Source organism: Cydia pomonella, chromosome 22 (assembly GCF_033807575.1).
Source record: "Cydia pomonella isolate Wapato2018A chromosome 22, ilCydPomo1, whole genome shotgun sequence".
Classification (NCBI taxonomy): domain Eukaryota; kingdom Metazoa; phylum Arthropoda; class Insecta; order Lepidoptera; family Tortricidae; genus Cydia; species Cydia pomonella.
Window position 1 is genome coordinate 5,424,689 of NC_084724.1, and position 23,490 is coordinate 5,448,178.

General features: G+C 39.6%; 2 protein-coding genes across 3 annotated transcripts; one reads left to right on the top strand and one right to left on the bottom strand.

Moving 5' to 3' along the window:
• Positions 1–615: 615 nt before the first annotated feature.
• Positions 616–16,047, bottom strand: LOC133530213 (NF-kappa-B inhibitor-interacting Ras-like protein). Of its 2 annotated transcripts, none has more exons than XM_061868079.1 (3): positions 15,604–16,047; positions 4,704–4,873; positions 616–3,900 (listed from the first exon to the last, which is right to left on the bottom strand). In XM_061868079.1, the coding sequence occupies exons 1-3, from the start codon at positions 15,824–15,826 to the stop codon at positions 3,640–3,642; spliced, it is 654 nt and encodes a 217-aa protein (XP_061724063.1). In that variant the 5' UTR covers positions 15,827–16,047; the 3' UTR covers positions 616–3,639. The 2 variants fall into 2 exon arrangements, with proteins under 2 accessions (XP_061724063.1, XP_061724064.1); XM_061868080.1 differs by having other exon boundaries at positions 15,616–16,040.
• Positions 16,048–17,829: 1,782 nt separating this feature from the next.
• Positions 17,830–21,706, top strand: LOC133530216 (cytochrome c oxidase subunit 6C-like). Its single transcript, XM_061868083.1, has 3 exons — positions 17,830–18,011; positions 19,150–19,322; positions 21,577–21,706. The coding sequence occupies exons 2-3, from the start codon at positions 19,150–19,152 to the stop codon at positions 21,638–21,640; spliced, it is 237 nt and encodes a 78-aa protein (XP_061724067.1). The 5' UTR covers positions 17,830–18,011; the 3' UTR covers positions 21,641–21,706.
• Positions 21,707–23,490: the final 1,784 nt, after the last annotated feature.

Below are 23,490 nucleotides of genomic sequence, written 5' to 3' on the forward strand. Positions count from 1 at the left end.
CCCGATCGAGATGACCGACGAGATGCACTTTAAAGCCATTTTCTAGAGAGACTAATAGAAAACTAAAAAGTAAATATTTAACTAAATAAACCTCGTTTTAGTAAACCAGATACTAAATTTACAATTCGACCGAACCAATGTGTCCAACCGATCTGTGATTTAATTACAAAATTGGTATAGTCAGCTCCAGAGATAGTTAATCCTCCTGCATCAAATGGAAGGACTAAACTCAACGAGGGCTAACGCGTTTCATTTCGCCGCTAGGGGCGCTAGTGTAGACGGTGGTCTTTCAATATGTCAATAGGGTTGTTTCCAATTTTTTGAAACGCTTGTATTACGTTCTATATTAACTAAAAGTTGCCCTAAAATTCGACTTTTATACTAAAAACGGCTTTAAATATGTTAAATTAACAAAATATATTTTGACGGATGCTTTCGCGCCCAAAACGCTCTTTGAAAATTGTGTGACGTCACAGTTTACGGTTTGACACATAACTACATACACACGTAGAAGATACGAGCTGTCAACTGACATTTGTCATTTGTTGTTTATCGCCTAACTGTCAACAGTGTCAATCCGAGAGTTGTGACGTCATCAGAATCTTCAAAGACGTTTCGAGTTTGGTCACGTGACGTGTGCTAAAAGATATTTTAAATTCAATATTTACAAAAATATGGTCATTACAGGTCCCGTAAAAGTAGTTTAACATGTTCTTATAATCCAAAAGAATTTATTGGGATACAATTCTGCCCTAAGATTTGTAGATGGAAACAACCCTATTGCATAGTATTTTTTGGGGGTTACAAGCTTTTTTATCGCGAATTTTAAGTCCTAATTCATAATTGTGATAAATCTTGTGTCTATTTTTGATTATTCATGGTAAACATTAGATATAGTTCAATAAATAATAGTGGTTTTAAAAAAGTGCTAACAGTGAGATCTTATTACGAAGTTAAATTTGTTAACTCTAATACAAGATTTGGTACACAAATTAAATGTTAAATCACTGATTTGAAAATATGTAAATCAAATATTGCACTAATATCTTATACTAAAATTAAATTAAGTACATTACTAAAGGAATTATACTGTTCACGTTAGGAAATCATGAAAAGGAAGACTACTCATATCTATTCTGTGTACAGTCAAGGAATTAAATATCGGCACGGACAAAGTGCCAAAAATATGTACACACTGTCTTAATATATGAGCAACAAGGTCGTGTATACATATTTTTGTCAATTAGTACGTAAGCATATTTAACACCTTGACTACGTGTTTTTAATTAATTTAAACGTACAAAGCTTGTAAGTGGGTAAATCAACTTTTTTTTGTCTCGTTCCCATGGTTACATCCTGGATCACTCTTAAAACCCTATAGTTTTATGGTATTTAAAATAAACAAACATACATTTTTTAGATAATGTACCTACAATATTTCTTCTAACTACTTTTGTCGCCTGGCTGATAGATAAACAACAAAAAAAAGTTGACCCGCTCATATATGTACTTGTACGTACAGATTTTAATACATTACTTACAATGCTCGTAAGTATTAAAGTCACTGATGCCATTGTTTGTAACCTGTGACTTGTACCTTAACTTAATTGGCGTTCAAAAGGTTTGCTTTCTTTTTTAAAGGCGTAAACAAAATGGTCTAACTGGACCACTAAATATGCCCCTTGCCGAAAAAGCAAGGGATAGCCAGCCTCGTGTTAATAAACGGCCTCGCTTCTCTCACTCATTTAAATCACACTCGGCTGGCAATTCCTTGTTTCTCGGCCTTTATATTAATATAATAAATCCAAAAAATTAGCTAAGGTCTTCAGGAAGCACCTTATATTGTTAACAGTTATATAAGATACTGTTCTATAATAAGATTTTCGCGTCTTTTAAATTCATAATAGATTAATTATTATTATTATTAATCTAATAACCTATGCCCCTATATTCCTTTTCCAATAATGATTTTAATGATTAAATCAATATTTACACAATTTATAATAAAGGGGCAATTTAAAAGTTAAATAAATAAAAACTAGTGAGATTTCATAAGACAGCGGTTGAACATATCATAATTCATAGTCATAGTATAATTTAACTAATAAAAACAAAAATATCCTAATAGGTACTAAATTGAAGCAATACTATTAAAGCATAAACAATAAATATTAATAAAAACTTTTGATCAACAAAGTTTAAACATAAAGTCCGGGTCATTCTACAGCTATCCCATTCCCCTGGCTATACCTATTCCCAAATTCCCAGGAGATTCCGCTCAGCAATTATGGTTGTAGACGGAACTTGGCACGGGTTACACAGTCATCAAAAATTAAATGCTAATACAGCAGCATCTCCTAGGAATTTGCGAATTAGTATGGCCAGGGAATGAGATTTTTGTAGAATGACACCTCTGTCTGTCATAATGTTTCCATCATTATTTCTCAAAATATTGTGTCAGCAGTGTCAGCACATATACACAGTGTGTTACTAACATATATCCATGCACTGAAAGTATAGTCGGTTCAAAATTAGCCTTTGTACCCTCTGTGTAACCGATATGTCGTAACTAATTCACAAAACACCGAAATATAACTTAATAAAATCAAAATCGGTTTATCCGTCTATGCGATTCAATGTCACAGACATTCAACAACGCGCCATCTTTTTGTAGGAGTATACATATATTACATAATGTGTAGAATAATTTAGATATATATGCACGATCACAAATTTAATCTCACTATTTAAGTACAATTTAAAATAACACATGCCTTTTTAACTTTTAAAACAAATTCATAACCAGATGAAGATTTGATGAATTTCTGGCGGGTCTTCAATTTCAACCAAAGTATGTATTATTCGGGTGGTTCCCAATACATTCCGAGTGTCGGGCAATTTCAAAAATAGACTCTGATATAATCAAGTTATAGGAGATTTTCGAAATTACCTGAAATTCGGAAATGATCTGGAATCATCCGAATACACCTTACATCACTACTCAATCGATGATCTGAGAATCACCCGCCAAAAAAATAACATATATTTCAATGGTACCATACCGACTATATAAACGTCATAATAATTTAAAAATATCATCGTCTGCGTGAAGTGAAATAACTCCACTCAAAATCAATGACAACAGGTCACTTTCTATCAAATATTCATTAGGCGGGTCCATACAGAGCGAGCATACGCGCGAGGCAATTTCCTCGCGCACAAACCGGCCAGTGTAGACGTGCCTCGGCCTCTGCCTATTGATTGTATTGTACTACATGTGCAAAGTGACAAATTATTGGTTTGATTAACTACGACTAGACCCATTCTCAACCAACAGGGTACTTATTGTCATGTGTCAATAATGCACTATTTCCATACCTATAGCTTCAATTTTAAATCAACCTTATGGACAACCAACAATGTACCTTTTGGTTGTAAACGTCATTTATATTGACTAGTTGTCGAAAGTTGATTACCAGATTTTTCCTTAGACTTTACACATTTTGTATGCTTACGATTTCTTGCTTTCTATACAATTCCCATATAAAGTGACTAGTTTCCATTGCTTTTAAGTGTCGAATGACCAAATTCTCCGCACTAAGGCTGATAGCAAAAAGGGCATAGATTAAAAATGTAATGTTACATAGCATCGCTCCTATTATTCTTCTGCGTCAACTTACTCAACGTACTCAGCTGTGGAAACGCTGTTTTGTTCTGTACCGGGTTAAGTTTTGAGGTTAGGAATATGAAGGGTTCGTACAAAGATGGGCGGTCCATCGCGTTGACTTCAAAATGGCGGAGTTTTTCCCGGGAGCACCAGTTGGCAGCTTTGGAGCAGGTGTTTTCCAGACTGTTGGGGTCGTCGGGGCCTGTACGGTTCCCTATTACTAGCATTACTACCTGAGAACAAGAAATATACAAGAAATATATATATATATATATATATATATATATTGGTTTTACAAGGGGGCAAAGTTGTTGTTTAACGGCTCGTGTTTAAAATTGACATCCGAGCAAGCGAAAGATTCCAAAATTGAACTACGAGCATAGCAAGTTGTTCGAAATGGGGAATCTTGAGCGTTGCGAGGTAGCGAGGAGGAACATTTACTTTTTATGTACATTCAAAAAAAAATTTACGGCAAAATTTATCATGCTCATATAAAATTGTTTCTTTCTTTTGGGCTTCGAATTGCGTGGTTAATAATAATAATAAATCTTTGAGGTTACACCGTGTATATAGTAATGTGACTACTTAAAGTATAACACTCACCACTCGCCTCTGCAGCTTCGGCCTTTTTAGTCGCCTGAGGCAAAGTCATTCAATCTGTATCTTAAATATTGGCAATTTTAGCCATACGTTGCTTTTTTTTTTAATTATTTATTTTCCAGCATAATAGAGTAGCCAATGTTATTAATATTAACATGGACTAGTTAACAGACATCTTTTTATATCAGGCGTTACAGACAATCCCCTATGCCGCGGACGCGCATGGAGACAGAAGAGACAGCCTCTCACGTAGTACTACAATGCAGCGAACTGGCCCCTTACAGGGCAAAACAATTTGGATCCCTGAGAGACCTCCCCGCAAGGTCCTACTCAACATCAAAAGTACAAACAATATTGTATTGTAGCTCGGGCTATTTAGAGTGGCCAATATCACAACATGGGTCACTAAAATTGAAATAGAAACTTGAAAACCGACCTCTTTTTTATCCTTATTTCTATCAATATCCTTCTTTAGGTACATGAGTACATCAAGTGACTCGGGGCGATTGGTGTCATATACCATGACATAGCCCTCTGCGAAGCCGAGGTAATGCCGCTGCAGCACCTGGTTGGCTGTCAGCTGCAGTGTGGGGGATTGGGGTGGTCCTGTAATGAAATGTTAATGTAATGTTATATTTCGGTGTTTTGTGTACCTGTCAAAACTATGCACTTGTTTATGTTTAAAAGCAGCCTGAGAATTAACTGATGTTACCTGTTATTTTAAATTATATTTCAACAGGTATTTATATACATCACACAACCAACAGATCGCCCAGACACGATCAGTAAGGAAGAACTTCACTTCTGCTCTATATCCTTAAAAATGTAAGGTCCTCAAAAATTTATTTTATTTTATTCGGGATGCTTACTGCCTAAAATACGTAAAATGCACTGCAAAATTAATGGACACCCTCTAACTTTGCCCACCCTAGATCTAGCCATGATGACCGTCCTGGCCTAGTGGGTAGTGACCCTGCCCATGAAGCCGATGGTCCTGGGTTTGAATCCCAGTAAGGGCATTTATTTGTGAGCACAGATTCCCGAGTCATGGGTGTTTTCTATGCATTCAAGTATTTACATATTTATTTATTTAAACTTTATTGCACAAAAGTAAACTAACTTGTAAGTTAACTTACAGCAATAAGACCACCTGTTGCTACCTTTCTTTACATTGTAAATCTGTTTTTTAAATTTGTTTTCTTTGTGGTGCAATAAAGAATATTTACTTACTTACTTACTTACTTATCATACAAAAGGCGGACTTAATGGATAATATATATATTGTTGTCTGAGTACCCACAAAACAAGCCTTCTTGGGCATACATTAGGTCTTAGCTAATCTATCTTATAATAATATACATTCTCCAGCAATACACTTGGCATTTTGACCAATGTGGCTCTAACACATACTTGTTGCATTAAAATAAATGCAACACAAAAATTTGGCAATTTTCTGGGCCACCAGAAAATAATGCATTTTTTTTACATTAAAGGACTTTTTTTCAATTCACAGTATCAGGCAAGCATCATTAGTTAAAGGCAATTGGACCGGTGTTTCAAATGGTCTCAAGTTTGAGCCTTACTCAAAGCAGTGATTTTTTTCATTTATTGTTTTTTTAACCTCCATAATACAAGCTTTGCTTAGTTTGGGGCTAGGTCGATCTGTGTAAGATTGTCACCAGATATTTATTTATTTAATTTGGCAAATCACACAAATTCCCTTATTCATAATACTTAATAAGCCTCATTTAGTTAATTTATGTTTTATCCCTTTCTTACAAATATATAAGTTTGAATGGCAGACAAAGATAAATAATTAATAGCTAAATAAGACTTGGGGTGTGTTCATGAATAATGCCATAAATCTGTAGCTGTAAATGAAACAAAAAGCAAATATCCAAGACAATTCTGGAATTGGTTTTCTTAACATTGTTATGTTATATACAAATTCGAAAAAATAAATAGTGCGCTTTAGTAAGTCATTTATAGAATCTATCTTACATATTACATATTCCAATTAGAACTTTTGTATGTACTAGTCATAGGGGATTTCAACGCCAAAATAGGTCAACCACGGAAATTTGAAGATCTAATAATGGGAAAATATGGATACGGCAAACGGAATGAAAGAGGAGAATGGCTACTACAATATGCTCGTGAACAACACTTATCTATCATGAACACATATTTCAAGAAAAAACAACAACGAAGATGGACATGGGTATCACCTGACAATAAAACAAAGAATGAGATTGACTACATCCTATGCAACAAACCAAAACAAATTACAAATGTCGAAGTTCTAAACAAATTGTCCTTCCCATCAGACCACAGACTTCTAAGGTCATCGTTCCTACTTGAAGCACCTAAAAAAAGCAGAAAGGCTTATAGATCATTACCAAAACCACCAACAACAGAACAAGAGAAAACCAAATACCTACAACATTTAAATGATAATCTAATGACATATCTCCTTAATAAAAAACATACAAACACACAAACTTATTATGATAACCTAGAAACTGCAATAACAAGTAGCCTAAAAATTAATAAGGATGAACAAAAGAAGAAGAAAATACTAAGGCAAGAAACAATAGAACTACTTAACAAACGCACAGAACTGTTAGCAATAGAAAACAAGTCAAAAGAAATAAAATCAGAAATAAAAAAAATATTTAAGAAGACAAATAAAGCTATAAAAAAAGATTACAGAAGTCATAGACAAGAAACAATTAAGAGAAACTTAGTTACCTACAGAAGCTCCAAACGAGCTTATAAAGAACTCAAAAGTCACAAAGATTGGATACAAAAATTACAAGATGAGGAACGAGAAACAAAGAACAGTGTTCAGTTACGCCTTAATAATATACTTTCTGTATTCACTGTGGCAACACCATGTCACAGTTGACATTCAAATATTCAAAAAATAAACTGTTGCCCTGTCATACAGTTGACAGAGCCAGTGTGTCACGAACCTACCACTAGATCACATCGTTCCGCTATTCTCGTTATTATTTTCGCGTTGACCCAAAGCACTACTACCAGTAACATTATTAGCACATATTTAGTATCAGTGTTGTGTAGCCGAAGGACGCCGTGCACATCCGTGAATTGGAAAATCCGAGGTCTAAGTTGGATGACTCAAGGTAACGGTTCTAAGCTTACTTCTAGCTTGCGACAAAGGACAGCCGGAATCGCCACCAGCGGTCTTCAGCGGCGACCGACGATTTCACTCCACAACTCCCGGACTGGAAGGTAACTTCGCCCTACACTGTTCTTTTACACTCAAGCTCAACTCAGTAATTTAATTTTATCGCAACACAACTTTCTTGCTCAACCGACCCCTAAATTTCATTCCCTATCGCCCCCCTTTTTCGAACTACAGTCCACTCTCTCGCTATTGAACATTTTGGCCTTCGATCCGCATAGTTTGATAAAGTACCTATGGTTTGTCGTTTCTCGTTTTATAGTTGCTTACTCAAATTTGTTTTGTCATCTTTTGCATTAAAAATTTAGGGTAGACTTATTAAAAAGTTCGAGGGTAAGCAAGAAAGTTGGTCGTGTAGTGGTGCTTTAATAAAATCATTCGGTCACTTGTTAATATTGCTGGCAACGTTTTTGATAGTTGTCAAGTATCAACTGTCAGCTGTCAGTGTCAGTCATTGAAGTGTAAGCTAAGGTTATGTTGTATGTTTATGAAGCTAAGTGAATTGCAGTTTGTTTTGAAGTTTTTTTTTTGTGTAATAATCGCAGTGTTTTGTGTTTATTAACATGTCGCACGGTGATAAATCTGTCGAGAAAGAGGATGGTGTAGACACGGTAATGATTGCTCGTGACTATCAAGTGATGAGAATAGAGTATTTACAGATGCTATCGGATTCGGAATTAGCTTTATGTGACGAGAATGAATTGTGTACAATTGCAAAGAACTTTCATGAAGCACAAATAAGGCTTCTAAGCAATGCTCCGCGAAGCGAGCACCGCGAGATTTGCTCCCATACCGCGATGTTCGACTCGAAAGTTAGGGCAGTGAGATCGCGGTTGCAGAATGGAAAGCAATCTTTCGCTGGGGCTTCGGCAGGTTCGGGGGCACCACAGCCAGTCTTGCCAAAGTTGCCAAAATTACAAATTAAAGCTTTCGATGGTAAAATTGAAAATTGGGTAACCTTTATACAATTGTTTAACTCGTTAGTAGATAAGCGAACAGACATTGCCCCTGTAGAAAAGTTACACTATTTGCTATCGAGTGTGCAGAATGAGGCGTACGACCTTATAAAGAATTATCCTGTGACCGATGATAATTATAAGGTTGCATATGAAGCGCTGTACAAGCAATATAATAAAATTAGATTAATTGCAACTACATACTATGACAAACTTATACATTGTGAGCCAGTGAAAGCGTCTCGGGCTAGTGACTTACAACGGGTTCATAGGGTTTTTACTGAAAATCTATCGATTTTGAAAGGTTTTGATTTGCCGGACAAAAATTTCTTACTTTTACAATTACTGTGGTCGAAGTTGGATAGGAACACGAAGGAGCAGTTTGAGCTGGAGCATGACTCTGATGATATCCCAGAATATAGTAAGTTGCAGGATTTTATTGAAAGACGACACCGAGCGCTAGATGCTGCTGGGTCAATGGGATTTGTTGCTAGTACTCCTCAGCCTAGTAGTAGTAAGTCTTCGAGTAAGCCAAAAATGGCCTTAGTAGTCTCCGCTCCAATATGTGTGATCTGTGGGCAGGCTCATAGCCTTACATCATGTCCAACTTTTCTTAAATATGACCCCGCTGCTCGATTCAAGTGTGTTAAAGAGAACAAGTTGTGTATTCTGTGTTTGTCGGGGTCTCATTCTGTCAAGACCTGCAAGTCAAAACAGCGGTGTGAGCAGTGTCGGTTCTCCCATCATACACTGTTACATTTTAATAAGGCAAATGTGCCTGTTTCCCCGGCAGTAGGTGTAAATAACTCGCCACCTCCGTCAGACACATCAAGTCCGCTGGCAATGGTAGCAAGTAATGTTGCGGCTTCTTCTTTATTCTCAACTGCCAAGGTTTTGGTGAGAAATGCCCAAGGTGACTTAGTAGCGGTAAGGGCTTTGCTTGACTGTGCCAGTGGTTGCAACTTTTTAAGCGAAGCATGTGCACAAAAGCTTGGTCTGCGGGCAGAATATGGGAAGCATTCTGTGACTGGTATCGGTGAAGTGGAGGCTAGGCCCGGTGGCACATTGTCATGTACCGTTTCGCCAAGCCATGGAAGTTCTGATATCTCTATTTCATTGGAGGCTTATTTGTTGCCAAAAATCTGTCCAGAAATGCCAACGGAACAGATTGATGTCTCCTCATGGCAACATATTAGCGGCTTGGAATTAGCCGACCCCTATTGGCACATTCCAGGGCCTGTTGACTTGCTCCTGAATGTCAACATTTTCGCTTCCTCGTTGCGCCCCGGTTTAATCCGTGGGGCCCCTGGCCAGGCGACTGCCCTAAACACCATTTTCGGGTGGATTTTGATGGGTGACGCGGGTGACGGTGCTACGGAGATTTGTCGGTCTCGGTTCCGTGGCAACAGCTGTCAACTGGTCGTGGGCAAGTTGTCAATTGACGACTCTATTAAGAAGTTCTGGGAGTTGGAAGATGTCAGCTCCCCGAACACTGTCATTTTGTCGAAGGAGGATCAGTTGTGCGAGGAATATTTTCTCGCTAACTTTCGTCGCACAGAAGAAGGTAGATTTGTCGTTCCTCTACCTTTTACTGACACTTCCAACAAACCCACTTTCTCGGGCTCTCGGGCCATCGCTCTTAAGAGATTTTCGTCGTTAGAGCGGAAGTTATTGAGTAACTCCGATTTTTACAAAAATTATGTAGCCTTTATGAAGGACTACGAAAGCTGTCGCCACCTTGAGGAATGTGACCCCCCGAAGGTGGATGTGGGGAAGTTCTTCTACATTCCCCATCATGGAGTGTTGAGGCCCTCGTCGACCAGCACTCCTCTTCGGGTCGTATTTGACGCCAGTGCCAAGGACAGCCGAGGCATCTCGCTAAATGACGCGCTACTGCCAGGGCAGAAGCTGCAAAACAACATCTTCCACTTGCTCCTTCGTTTTCGTTGGCATAGTGTTGTCTTCACGGCCGACGTCAAGCAAATGTATAGGCAGATTTTAGTGTCCCCGGAAGATGCTGAATATCAGCGTGTCCTTTGGCGTCCGTCTGTCAATGAGCCTGTCCGGGACTATCGACTGCTGACCGTTACATACGGCGTTTCGTCCGCTCCTTACCAAGCTCTCCGAACAATCGCTCAATTGGCCAAGGAATCGGTAGCAGAATACCCTTCCGGTTCAACAGTTCTAGACCGCGACATCTATGTCGATGATGTGGTGTCTGGAGCTGATTCTGTTGAAGAAGCTCGGAGGCTTCGGTCAGAGTTGTCGACAATATTAGCTTCTGGTGGTTTCCATTTACGGAAGTGGACGTCGAACCAACAGGAGTTCTTCGATGGTGTCCCCACCTCAGACCTGTATTCTGAGAACTTTCGGGAGTTTAACTCCATTGGGGACATTTCCCTAAAAATTCTTGGCCTCTCGTGGTTACCTCAAGGGGACGACTTTACCTTTCAGGTGGCTGTCGAAGATCGTCGGTGCACTAAACGTACCATTCTCTCGGAGATTGCTCGGATCTTTGACCCTCTAGGCCTTTTATCACCAGTGACATTCTTCGCGAAATATCTTATGCAGTTGCTCTGGGTCTCAGATGTCTCGTGGGATGACGACGCGCCAGAGAACCTTGCCTCCGAATGGCAAGAGTTCAAAGCGCAGCTGCCCTCGTTGAGATCCGTGTCAGTCCCGCGCCGAATGGTCAAGGATTTTGTTTCGCTCGAAGTCCACGGGTTCTGCGATGCCTCGGAGCGAGGATTTTGCGCGGTGATCTACGTTCGAACGTCGGGTAAGAACGGAACGCGGTATGTCCAGCTGGTTTGTGGTAAATCTAAGGTGGCCCCTCTTCGTAAGTTGTCGATACCACGTTTGGAATTACTGGCCGCAGTTCTGCTTGCAGATTTAGTAGCGTCGGTCGCAGAGGCTCTAGAGCCTCTCCACAAAATCGATAAGGTTTATGCATGGTCTGATTCCAGCGTTGCGTTGACTTGGATAAAGTCTTGCCCCTCCAAGTGGAAAACCTTCGTGGCTAACCGGGTAAGTCACATCCAGGAGATTATCCCTCCTGACTGTTGGCGACACGTTAGGACTGGCGACAATCCAGCCGACTGTGGGTCGCGAGGGCTTTTGCCGGACGACCTGGTCCACCATAGTAACTGGTGGAAGGGTCCATCTTGGCTCGTGCTGGACAAGTCTGATTGGCCTAAACCAACGTTGTCAGTCGACGTGGATGTCCTACACGAAGAGCGCAAGGTGATTGTCCTCTCCGTCTCAGTGCAGGAGACGTGGACTGACAACTTAATAAACAAATTCTCGGCGCTGAGGACACTCCAACGTGTCCTCGCATATTGTCGTCGTTTCGTGCACAACGTGAGAAATAAAAAGACGTCTAACAACCTGTTGGAAGGCCCTTTAACACCCCTGGAAATCAAACAGGCTCTAATGTTTCTCGTGGGTTTTGTGCAACAATGCCATTTTGCTTCGGAGATCGAGAAGGTGAAGAACAATCTTTCGAACTCCCTCCCGAAGTCATTCAAAAAACTGTCCCCATTCCTCGATGACGCGGGTCTCTTGAGGGTGGGCGGACGCCTGTCGCGAACCTCTCTCGAGTTTGATGTTAAACATCCCCTTTTACTACCTCGCGACAGTCGGCTAACCTCCCTTTTGATTGACGAGTATCATAAGCGTTTCATGCATCCAGGCGTCCAAACGCTTCAGAATTTGCTATCGCAGCATTTCTGGATACTGTCCCCGAAGCGAGCTATCTACGCAGTCACGTCGAAATGCATGAAATGCTTCCGTGTCCGACCACTCGGTGCTCCAGCGCCCTTCATGGGTGATTTGCCATCTTATAGGGTGGCTCAGCTCAAGGCGTTCTTGAGTGCTGCTGTCGACTTCGGAGGACCTTTCGACATAGCCCTGGGTCGCGGACGGGGAAACAAAACTTACAAGGGTTATATTTGCGTCTTCGTCTGCACCTCGACAAAGGCCATACACACGGAGCTCGTCACTGAACTGTCCTCAGACGCGTTTCTCGCCGCGCTTCGACGCTTCGTCGCACGTCGTGGTCGGTGTAATAGATTGGTGTCCGACCAGGGGAAGAATTTCGTCGGTGCGAGCAACATTTTGCAACGTCTAGTAGGAGATGCTGCTACGCATAGCGAGATTAAATTCGAATTTAATCCGCCAGGCAGCCCTCACTTTTCAGGTCTCGCGGAAGCCGGTATCAAGGCTGTAAAAACACACTTGTCGCGTGTCGTCGGGAACCAAAGGTTAACATATGAGGAATTTTCGACGATCTTAGCCCAAGTCGAGGCTTTACTCAACTCAAGGCCACTCACTCCACTCAGCACTGATCCCAACGACCTGTCGGCCTTGACACCGGGTCATTTCCTCACCACGGAACCCTTATCGGTCGTGCCTGAGGAAGACTTCTCAGACGTTCGGGTTAGCCCTCTCCAACGCTGGAAGTTGCTTCAGAAGATGCACCAGGACTTCTGGAACAAATGGTCGAAGGAGTATATGCATACTCTCCAGCAGCGGATGAAGTGGCATGACAGACATCCTAACGTCGAAGTTGGCGCACTTGTGCTCGTTGTGAACGAGCAGACGAGCCCAATGAAGTGGCCACTGGGTCGCATTATCGATACACATCCCGGGTCCGACGGGATCTGTCGTGTGGTTACTGTGCGCACTGCCACAGGGTTGTACAAACGACCTGTGGTCAAGCTGTGTCCACTACCTGCGTAGTCACTTTAGTGCGCTACATTTGTGTTGTCCATTCCTCGTTTAGTTTTAATATTATCGTACTCGTTCCACTTTCATTGTTCTTTTTCGCTTAGTCAAAATACTAGTGTATTTTGGTGGGCGGAATGTTCAGTTACGCCTTAATAATATACTTTCTGTATTCACTGTGGCAACACCATGTCACAGTTGACATTCAAATATTCAAAAAATAAACTGTTGCCCTGTCATACAGTTGACAGAGCCAGTGTGTCACGAACCTACCACTAGATCACATCGTTCCGCTATTCTCGTTATTATTTTCGCGTTGACCCAAAGCACTACTACCAGTAACATTATTAGCACATATTTAGTATCAGTGTTGTGTAGCCGAAGGACGCCGTGCACATCCGTGAATTGGAAAATCCGAGGTCTAAGTTGGATGACTCAAGGTAACGGTTCTAAGCTTACTTCTAGCTTGCGACAAAGGACAGCCGGAATCGCCACCAGCGGTCTTCAGCGGCGACCGACGATTTCACTCCACAACTCCCGGACTGGAAGGTAACTTCGCCCTACACTGTTCTTTTACACTCAAGCTCAACTCAGTAATTTAATTTTATCGCAACACAACTTTCTTGCTCAACCGACCCCTAAATTTCATTCCCTATCGCCCCCCTTTTTCGAACTACAGTCCACTCTCTCGCTATTGAACAAACAGAAAAGATGTTATTACACATGCTACCAATTTCTATCAAGATCTATATAAGAAACCAGATAAAGAACCTGACAATACAACCTTCCTAGAATCAAAGCAAAACAATCAGGACATAGTAGAACCAATATCCGAACTAGAAATATCAAAACATATTTCTCATTTAAAACCTGAAAAGAGCCCTGGACCTGACAATATCAGTAACGAAGCACTAAAAATTGGAGCCCCACTGCTAGTACCTTACCTTGCTCAATTATATAACATGGTCTTAGAACAAGAAACTGTCCCCAAACAGTGGTGCAGCTCTGATATCATCCTACTGTACATAAAGGGCAATCCACTAGATGTTAGCAACTATCGCCCAATCAGTTTGCTGTCAAGTGTCTATAAACTCTTCACATCCATACTACAGACTCGACTAACGCCATGCACACCAACCAATTGAACAAGCTGGATTTAGATCGGGATATTCAACTATAGACCATATTCATACCTTAGATCAAGTAATGGGAAAATACATAGAATATAATTACCCTCTTTATATAGCGTTTATAGACTATTCGAAAGCCTTCGATAGCATTACACATAGCTCTATCTGGCGAGCTCTGAAAACATGTGAAATCAATAAAACGTACATAAACATCCTAATAAACATCTATAGCCAAAGTGTAAGCAGAGTGAAAATGGAAAGGAAAGGAGAGGAGATAGCTATAGGCAAAGGTGTCCGACAAGGAGATCCAATCTCACCGAAACTGTTTATAGCAGTACTAGAACAAGTTTTTAAGAACATACAGTGGAAGAATAAAGGAATCAGTATACTTAATAAACGTCTAACCCATCTACGCTTTGCAGATGATATTATAATCTTTGCAGAATCTGCGACCCAACTAGAAGACATGATGAATACCCTTGACAAGGAGAGCAAGAAAGTAGGACTGCACATGAACACATCTAAAACAAAAGCTATGACCAACAGTCGAAGAAGACTAATTAATGTGGCAGGGACTGAAATCGATTATGTTAATGAATACATATACTTGGGAAAACACATATCTTTTAGCCCATCTAACAACGAGGAAGAAGTGGACAGACGCATAAACACAGCCTGGAAAAAGTTTTGGTCCCAGAAGGAAATCTTGAAAGGTGAATACAGCATAGCCCATAAGAAAATCGTAATGGACACCTGTATCCTGCCTAGTCTAACTTACGGAAGCCAAACTTGGACATACACAAAGAAAGTACGTAAAGCTATAACGACCTGTCAACGATCTATGGAGAGAAGTATATTGAATATAAGGAAAATACAGAAAATTTGAAGCGAAATAATACGTCAAAAGACCAAACTTACAGACGCTCTTCAACAAGCTCTTCATCTAAAATGGCAATGGGCAGGTCATGTAGCCAGATATAAGGACAAAAGATGGACATTAGTAACAACAAAATGGACCGGACCGGCAGGACGGAGGCTCCGAAAAAGGCCCAAAAAGAAGTGGATAGACGACATCTACTCCGTCGCAGGAAAAGACTGGCTCCAAAAAGCCAAAGACAGGGATGAGTGGAGAAAAAGTGAGGAGGCTTTCACCCAGCAGATATCGCAGCAGCAGAGGGATCTGCAGTCAGCCCCAAAACAAAGATAAAGAATTAAAAAATAAAAATAACAACCTGACTGCAGAACAAATAAAGCTTTAATAATAATAAAAAAAAAAAATTAGAACTTTTTAGATACCAAATAAAAACGTGTAAAAACCTTTAAACTCGCCTGTGATCGGTGGCTCGAGCCCCGCAGTATCGTAGAAACACACACGCTCCTTCGTACCGCGGTCTGTCTCTATATTCGCTACATAAATGTCCTCTATAGTCGGATAGAGATATGTTTTTAAATTCACATTTCCGTATATCAACTGCTCGAGAACGGCAGTTTTACCAACGCCTTTCATCCCACAGATAACTACTTTACTAGTTTTACCCATTTTACGAGTAAAATTATGGAAACATTAAAGAAAAATTGCCTGTTACTGATCCACGTAATACTTTCACTTTTCACATTTTTCAGAAACACGTAAAGGTTTCGGTAATTGAAGATAAAAGTAGAATTATAATGAGCATCGATTTATGGAATAAACTAATCGGCCCAGAACTTGCTTATATTTAAATTTTGGCTAAATAAATAAATAAACACTGCTAAATGACGACTGAGCTTTGACGTCTTTGGACTCTTTGTTTGACAGAAGTTTTTTTATCAGCATTCTTTTAAAAACACTAGAAAAGTAGTGTATGATCTATGGTGCAGTTTATGTGTGTGTCTCAAATATGTTAAGGGTCTCTAGACCTTTTCATCGATGACGTTTTAAACATCATTCAGTCAATTCCCGTGCAAGTTAAGGGAAAACGACCGCCAAAAAGCGTCCGGCCCGACCGAGATGACCTAGCTGGTTCCGATTCAGTATATATAATACTACTCTGTGGTGTTTGTCATCTAATTTCATTGCTTTCCGACCAAGTTCAAATTGACCTTCGACCGCCGGAAACTTGGTTAATTGGTTGGTCAACGTCTGGCCACTCCTACATGGCCTTGAGAACTTTTTTAAACCCATAGAGTAACTCTATAACCAATAATAACCATTATTATGTTTCCGGCCCATTTGATTGAAATGTCTCGATAATATTTTCAGTTTATTTTTAAATTTAATGTAGTTTACAGCTGTTTTTTGGTTTACATTTATTTTTAACATATCTAAATCATGTCCGAGTGTGTTCCTTGTGAGGCTTGCCGCTCTTGCGGTAAAGTCGTCAGTCCGTGCTATAAGCAACCTCGTATACCAGACTCGTTCGCTCCACGGCGCTGCTACGTAAAACCCACTGCTCCTGTAGAAGCATCCACCACGTATAATCTATCGTATTTACCCACAGCAGATTCTTCAAACTTACGTGGAATGCCTAGAAAACCAGCACCTAGTCTAGTCCCAAGCTGCGAGCCAATGGAAGGCAGCACAGTTCAGAAACTTTCATTTCTTCCTAATGCAGTTTGTACAACGCAGCCGATTCGGCCATGTCACCACGACATGTGGGGGCAGGGGCCTATGCAAGCGGTCACCACGCAACGTCACGACTATGTCCCCAAGCCGGCCATTATGAGAGAATCCTGCAAACCACCTCCTAAGTTCCACTCAGTTGAATCACCGTTTGAAAACCGCACAGTGAACCGCTTATCTTATTTAAATCCAGGTCCTGCGCCACCATCACCATCATTCGCACCTGTCAAGTGTTATGAGCGACCAACGGCTAAAATGGAGAGCTCAACTACACAGAAATTGTCATATCAGCCTGTATGCGCTCCGTCACCGCAGCGTCCGCCTTGGGCTTGCAAAGGCCAATACCAGAAACCCTGCCAGAAGATCGACTCAACAACAGTATACCGTTCCTCGTTTCTTCCACCAGGAGAGGACTGCTCGCAAGTTCTGGATTCATGTAGTTATGGTGATTGTAAGCCATGCAATTGCATCTGCCCGGCGCAGTGCATCGCCACAGACCCATGTGCCTGCCTCATATTTCCAAGAGCAGGATGCTGACGTTAGCTACTGTTATTTATAGTTGTGTTAGTTCATAAAATTTTATCGTGAAAATTGTGTAAACAGTAATTCATTGCTTACAAATTGAGGTGAAGAAATAATCTGCCGGAAGAATTAAATCGTCTTAAAGGTTGCAAATTGAAGAATGCTGAAGGTGCCCTACTTATATACTTTATTTAAATTTTGCGCTTTTTTATAATGATGCCAAACTATATTATATCGTCCCAAACATAGACGAACGAGGAGAAAAGCCCTTCAAAATATAACTTTTGAAATAAAAACTTGGTTTACTTTTTTCACTACGGTTCCTTAACTTATAACACTTAAAATATAACGCAATTAAACAAAACGCATTCCGAATGTCGTCTTTGTCAAAAAAATGTAGGTAAAGGCGGTAAAGGAGAACAAAGTGAGAAACGTCATATCGATTTGAAACGTGATTGGTTCATACACCTATGTAACGGTTATATCTACCAATCAGAGTAGACTACACGTTATCTGCGTAGAAAACGAAACAGAGAACTCACTTCTAATTCACTTGCTTTTCGTGTGGTTCAATAAATTATATCACAAAAACCTAGCAAAAGTAAGTAATTTGAATTAATTGGCTTTATTTCAGGCTTTTACTAAACAACTTATGTAGATATATATTACACATTGAACGTTAAGAGCAGCATTTTTTGGTTGCAAAGTGTTATGTAAGAAGGTTGTCAATAATCACAAGGTGTTCCTATAAAGATAAAGATTTTCCGGGTGTGTGAGTTATTAAAGCAACCAGTTAATCGTAAATTTAAATAAATCATTCTTATTATACATAGTAAGTAACTATTTAAAATACTGCTAATTGTTCACCTGTCAGATCATCACTGGCCACTGTTTTCCTTGTTAGAGGTTAATGAAATAAAGAAAAGAACGAATTGTTGGCATAAGCAGACTTTCTTTTGTTAGACATTTACTCAGGGGCGTATTTACCCTGGGGCCAAGGGGCCATGGCCCGAGGCGGCAGGCTGCAAGGGGTGGCAAAAAAGGGTTTTTTTCCTTATATGAGATACATTGGCGAATCTACTTGGCCCGGGTAACTCTTTAAAATACGCCACTGCATTTACCTCAAATGAATAGAAAATCTAATACCTTATCTACCTCTTAAACTATAACTAAATCTAATCTAATTCTAGCTAGGGCTGGATTTCTGCTTAAGCCCACTAGGCCTCTGGGCCCAGGCAATCTAGCAAAGGTTTTAAGATGGAGCCCTAAATTTCAAGTATCATACAAAGTGTCCTAGGGGCCCTAGGTCATAATCATAATCATTTATTTGTTGCAAACCATGGTATTACACTTGTACAGTCATGGACCCTACTAGGGCGTGGCAACATGTTTATATGTACATAGGTACACTTTTCTATGGCACAGAATATAAAAAATAGTAACAAACAACAAAAATGACACATTAAAATAACTATATATTATTTTATTAATTTATCACAATAACATATGCTATGCTCTGTTTTATTGCACATGACATACCTATTTAACTGCATTGACCCCGTAAGGCCTGTCCTTAGATATATGTCAATGTCATAAACTTGTAGACTCAACACTAGTTTTATGCTCATAGGTTGCGGTGGCTGCTTAAGTTCAGCGTTTTGCCACAAATTCAGTACAAAAAAAATGTCCTGAAGCCACTTGATACTAGCATGGTTACTTATTTACACCTTTGTCACCAGATGGCCGGCGACAAGGCAGTCTCCACCGTCTCCAAGCCCGTGATGAGGGGCCTCCTGAACTCCTCTATCAAGCGTAACCTCACCGTTGCCCTCACCTTGGCCGCTATCAGCGGAGTTGCATTCAAGCAGCTGGTCGGCAATGAGCGCAAGAGGAAATACGCCGAGTTCTACAGGTGAGTAATGCCTCTGTGGCGGTGCCCAGCATTAGGCGGGTCCCACAGAATCTGACACGCCGAAAATCATGTCTTAAAAATGATTTTTCTTAGGAAGAATTCTTTGAATTGGCGCCTAGCCTTTTTAGGACATGATTTTATTATTATTATTTAATAAAATCATTATTATTTAATAAGCAGGCAGGCAGTTTGACAACTGATATGACCTGTATCCAATATTCATAAAGATAGTTATCATGACTGAGTAGTAGATATAATGTGCTTGACTTGCTTATGACCTCTCAGACGGTTGTTGTTGTTGCGCTTGAACATCTCTTGGAAATCCTTGAGGTCATAGTGCCCAGATAGTATTTTGTACGTCTCTATTAGGTCGCCACGTTCTCTGCGGTGCTTTAGAGTAGTGAGGTTCAGTTCCTTTAGTCTCTTCATATGGCTTGTTTTTAAGTTGCCTTGGCAGTTTCGTGAAACTGCGTTGTACTTTCTCAAGCATCTCAATGTCCTTGGCAAAGTAAGGACTCCAGGCTTGAAAAGCATACTCCAGTACGGGTCTGACATATGTTTTGTATATTTTTAGCATCATATACGGTGTTAAGGTCTTGAAAGCTTTTCTAATGAGGTAAATCATGCTTCTGGCTTTCTTAACCATTGTAGATATGTGCTCTTCCCACTTTAGGTCCTCAGAGATTTTAACACCTAGGTCAGTTTGTGCTTTTACAGCCGTTAGTGGAGTGCCTTCCAAGTTGTAAATCTGGCAGAGATTCCGATTTCCTATGTGAAGTACTGTACATTTGGCAGAATTCAGATTGATTAACCATTCCTTAGACCAGCTTACTATTGCATCTAGATCGTTTTGTAGTTGGCTGTAATCTAGGAGTGGGTTAGCAAATAACTTGGTGTCATCCGCAAAAGTACTAATACTGCATTTGAGGCGACAGGGAAGGTCAACAGTGTATAGTATGTAAAGCACCGGGCCTAAAACTGAACCCTGTGGTACTCCACTCTGTATCTCTCGCTGCCGTGACTTAGTCTCACCAACTCTAACTTCAAAGGTTCTATGTTCTAGTTTTCTAGTAGATTTTCTGAGTTATTTGAACTTAACAGATTAAACATTAAAGGTACTAATTCCTGGAGTAATAAAAATAATTGTACCTTAGCCCTTTTTTTTTATTCAATGAGATCGATAACTTGAAAAATTATAACGCCTGCAAATGTGTAATAGCAAGAAAAATATAAATTAGTAAAACTTGGAAACCACAAATAAGATGGCTCATATTATAATTGAATATGAAGGTACAATAAAGGTACAAAAATTTGACCTTTATAGAATTTATCAATAACCACGGAAATATAGCGCAATAAAGTACACCCGCCATTCTGACTGTCAGGATGGCGGGTGTACTGTTTTTTGGTGATTTAAGTACCGTAAGGTACAATTTTTTTTAAAAGGAGGTACTAAATAGTACAAATTAGGTACAAAAATATGGTAAGTATGGTTTTCATTTAATTTTATTTAGGTACACCCGCCATTCTGACTCTCACTGACAGTGTTATGGTAGGGGAGCCCAAGATGCGATTTTTGTAGTCACTCGAGCGTTTCAGATTAAGATAGGAGTAATATGTTGCTATGAGTATAAGATGAATATATACAATGTTTAAACTTAACTGAATTAAATTTTTATCATCAAGTCATACTATACTGGAAAATTTCACCACAAGACACAATTCACGGCAAGACTCGTAACTTGCGACCATTGGAACACCGATCCAATCGCTACTTCCAACTGTTAGCTGTGAGAAGTGTGGGAATTCCTTCTATTTTTTTTCTTCTTCTTTCTAGTTCTATTCCTTCCCTTAAGAGTCCAAGCTCAGTCTAATTTTACCTTCCCATACAAAGGGAGTTTCGTTCTCATTTTAAAACTGCGTATTGAATTGTAATAAAACTTTGCACATACATTAACATGAGGTACCTAATGTAGTGCTAAAATTAGTTTATATTGCTCCACCTTATAAAACAAACAAAATAGAGCAAAAACAAATTTTGTATGAACATTTTAAATTTGCTATTTTTGTATCTGAGTTTACATAAACTAATTAAACCTAATCCTACAATAGGATTAGTACAAAGTTTTAGAGCAATCTAGCTAGTCGTTTAAAATAAGAGAGTAACTACGTTTGTATGGAGAACCGAGCTTGCTGGGGACTCTTAATTTCCTGCCTTTAATATTTAAACTAACAGAATTTTTCATTTCTCAAGGAACTATGACGCCGAGAAGGAGTTCGAAGAGATGAGGAAGAAGGGCCTGTTCCAGTCGTGCTGAGCGCACCATACGTAGTGTAGAATTAATTTATCGCTGTGAAATGTTAAATAAATCATAACTTCGTAATTTACTTCTTTATTTAGTTGTCGGACGTCAGACCGTCAACATCTCCCGTATCGTAAAAATACGCAATTATAACGGGTTGATTGACTGGAACCTAATCTTTCCGCGGATTAGTAAAGTAGTATTTTTTTATTTATTTCTTATGGTCTGAAAGTGGGTTGTTGTTGTTCTTTGAGAAAATTATATGTTTCTGCTCTAGAGAACTGTACTTTCTAAGTACGTTTTTTAGGGGTTCGTAGTCACTACTATTACTTCGTAGTAGCCACTAGTATGGGAGGAACCCTAAAAAAAATATTTGAAGTTTTTATTTTACCGTTGTTACCATGCATGATTTATGTATCCATGCCAAATTGCAGGTTTCTAGCACTAACTATCCCGGAGCAAAGCAGAGGACGGACATGGTGAAACTATAAGGGTTCTTAATTGACTGCGGAACCCTAAAAACTCCGACATATGGTGCAAGTGGCGATTAGTCGCAAAGAGAATTGATTGTAATAGAGAGGTAACGTCTAAGAAAATAAAACCGGCCAAGAGCATGTCGGGCCACGCTCAGTGTAGGGTACCGTAGTTACTCTTCCGTCACAATAAGCTAAACTGGAGCTTAAAGTATAGTAAATTGTTAACCAAGGGATGAAACGGTACCTTTCACATAGGCAAATTTGCATAATCAGTACCTAATTAAAGTAAGTCTTTTTACTATGAAGGGGAAACTTTTTGCGATAACTCAAAAACAGCTAAAGTGATCATGTTCGCTATAGTTTTCATTTAATGTATTTCTTAAGCTCTACTTCCACGATTTTTTTTCATATTTTTTGAACCTATGGTTCAAAAGTTAGAGGGGGGGACACATTTCTTTTTTCCTTCGGAGCGATTATCTCCGAATATATTCACTTTATCAAAAAATGTTTATTGAAGACCCCTATTAGTTTTGAAAGACCTTTCCAACGATACCCCACACTGTAGGGTTGAAGCAAAAAAAAAAATCACCCCCAATTTACGTGTAGGGGAGGTACCCTAAAAAAATTAAATTTTTAGATTTTATTGTACGACTTTGTCGGCTTTATTGATTTATATATCCATGCCAAATTTCAGCTTTCTAGCACTAACGACCACGGAGCAAAGCCTCGGACAGACAGACAGACAGACGGACATGGCGAAACTATAAGGGTTCCTAGTTGACTACGGAACCCTAAAAATGAATGAATATAACGTGACATTCATATAAGAATGTGAAAAACTTTGCAAAATTGACTCGAGTTGGATACAAAAGGACGACCTTCAACTTTCGTAAAAATGTTTGGACCGAAATTGGTGTGTTAACAATTTAGCACTTATTTCCATAAAAAAAAACATTAATATATTCATTCACGATATTCGTAAAGCATTATATTCCATTGCACATAGGTACTTACCCAAAATCTATAAGAGAGTTCAATGACCGAGTGGACGAAAACCGATATCTGTTAGGTATTTTGCGACGGTTAATAGATTTTGTAGTTTTAGTTTTCCTTTAATGTAAGTGAACACCCGTAATTTTTAGGCGCCAGCCGCGGCTGCTTAAGAGTTAAAAAAATTCCTTTGTTTGCCAAACCACTCGATGTAGGTGGAGCCCATCATCAATTATAATGGCACTACCAGCAAGGTTTGGTGGAACAGACACTGGTGAAAAGGCGTTTTAGGATTTGGAACATGATTATAGCAAAATTAAAGAAATTCAAAATGGCGGCCATTTTTTATAACCTAGACTACGAATTCATATTAAAGTACCTTTCAGATCTTCAAACATC

Coding starts and splice junctions, on each gene's coding strand:
- LOC133530213 (XM_061868079.1), bottom strand. CDS start 15,826: ATGGGTAAAACTAGTAAAGTAGTTATCTGTGGGATGAAAGGCGTTGGT. Junction 4,874..15,603: donor GATCACAGGCGAGTTTAAAG/GTTTTTACACGT, acceptor ATTTCATTACAG/GACCACCCCAATCCCCCACA. Junction 3,901..4,703: donor GAAATAAGGATAAAAAAGAG/GTCGGTTTTCAA, acceptor TCTTGTTCTCAG/GTAGTAATGCTAGTAATAGG.
- LOC133530216 (XM_061868083.1), top strand. CDS start 19,150: ATGGCCGGCGACAAGGCAGTCTCCACCGTCTCCAAGCCCGTGATGAGG. Junction 19,323..21,576: donor AAATACGCCGAGTTCTACAG/GTGAGTAATGCC, acceptor TCATTTCTCAAG/GAACTATGACGCCGAGAAGG.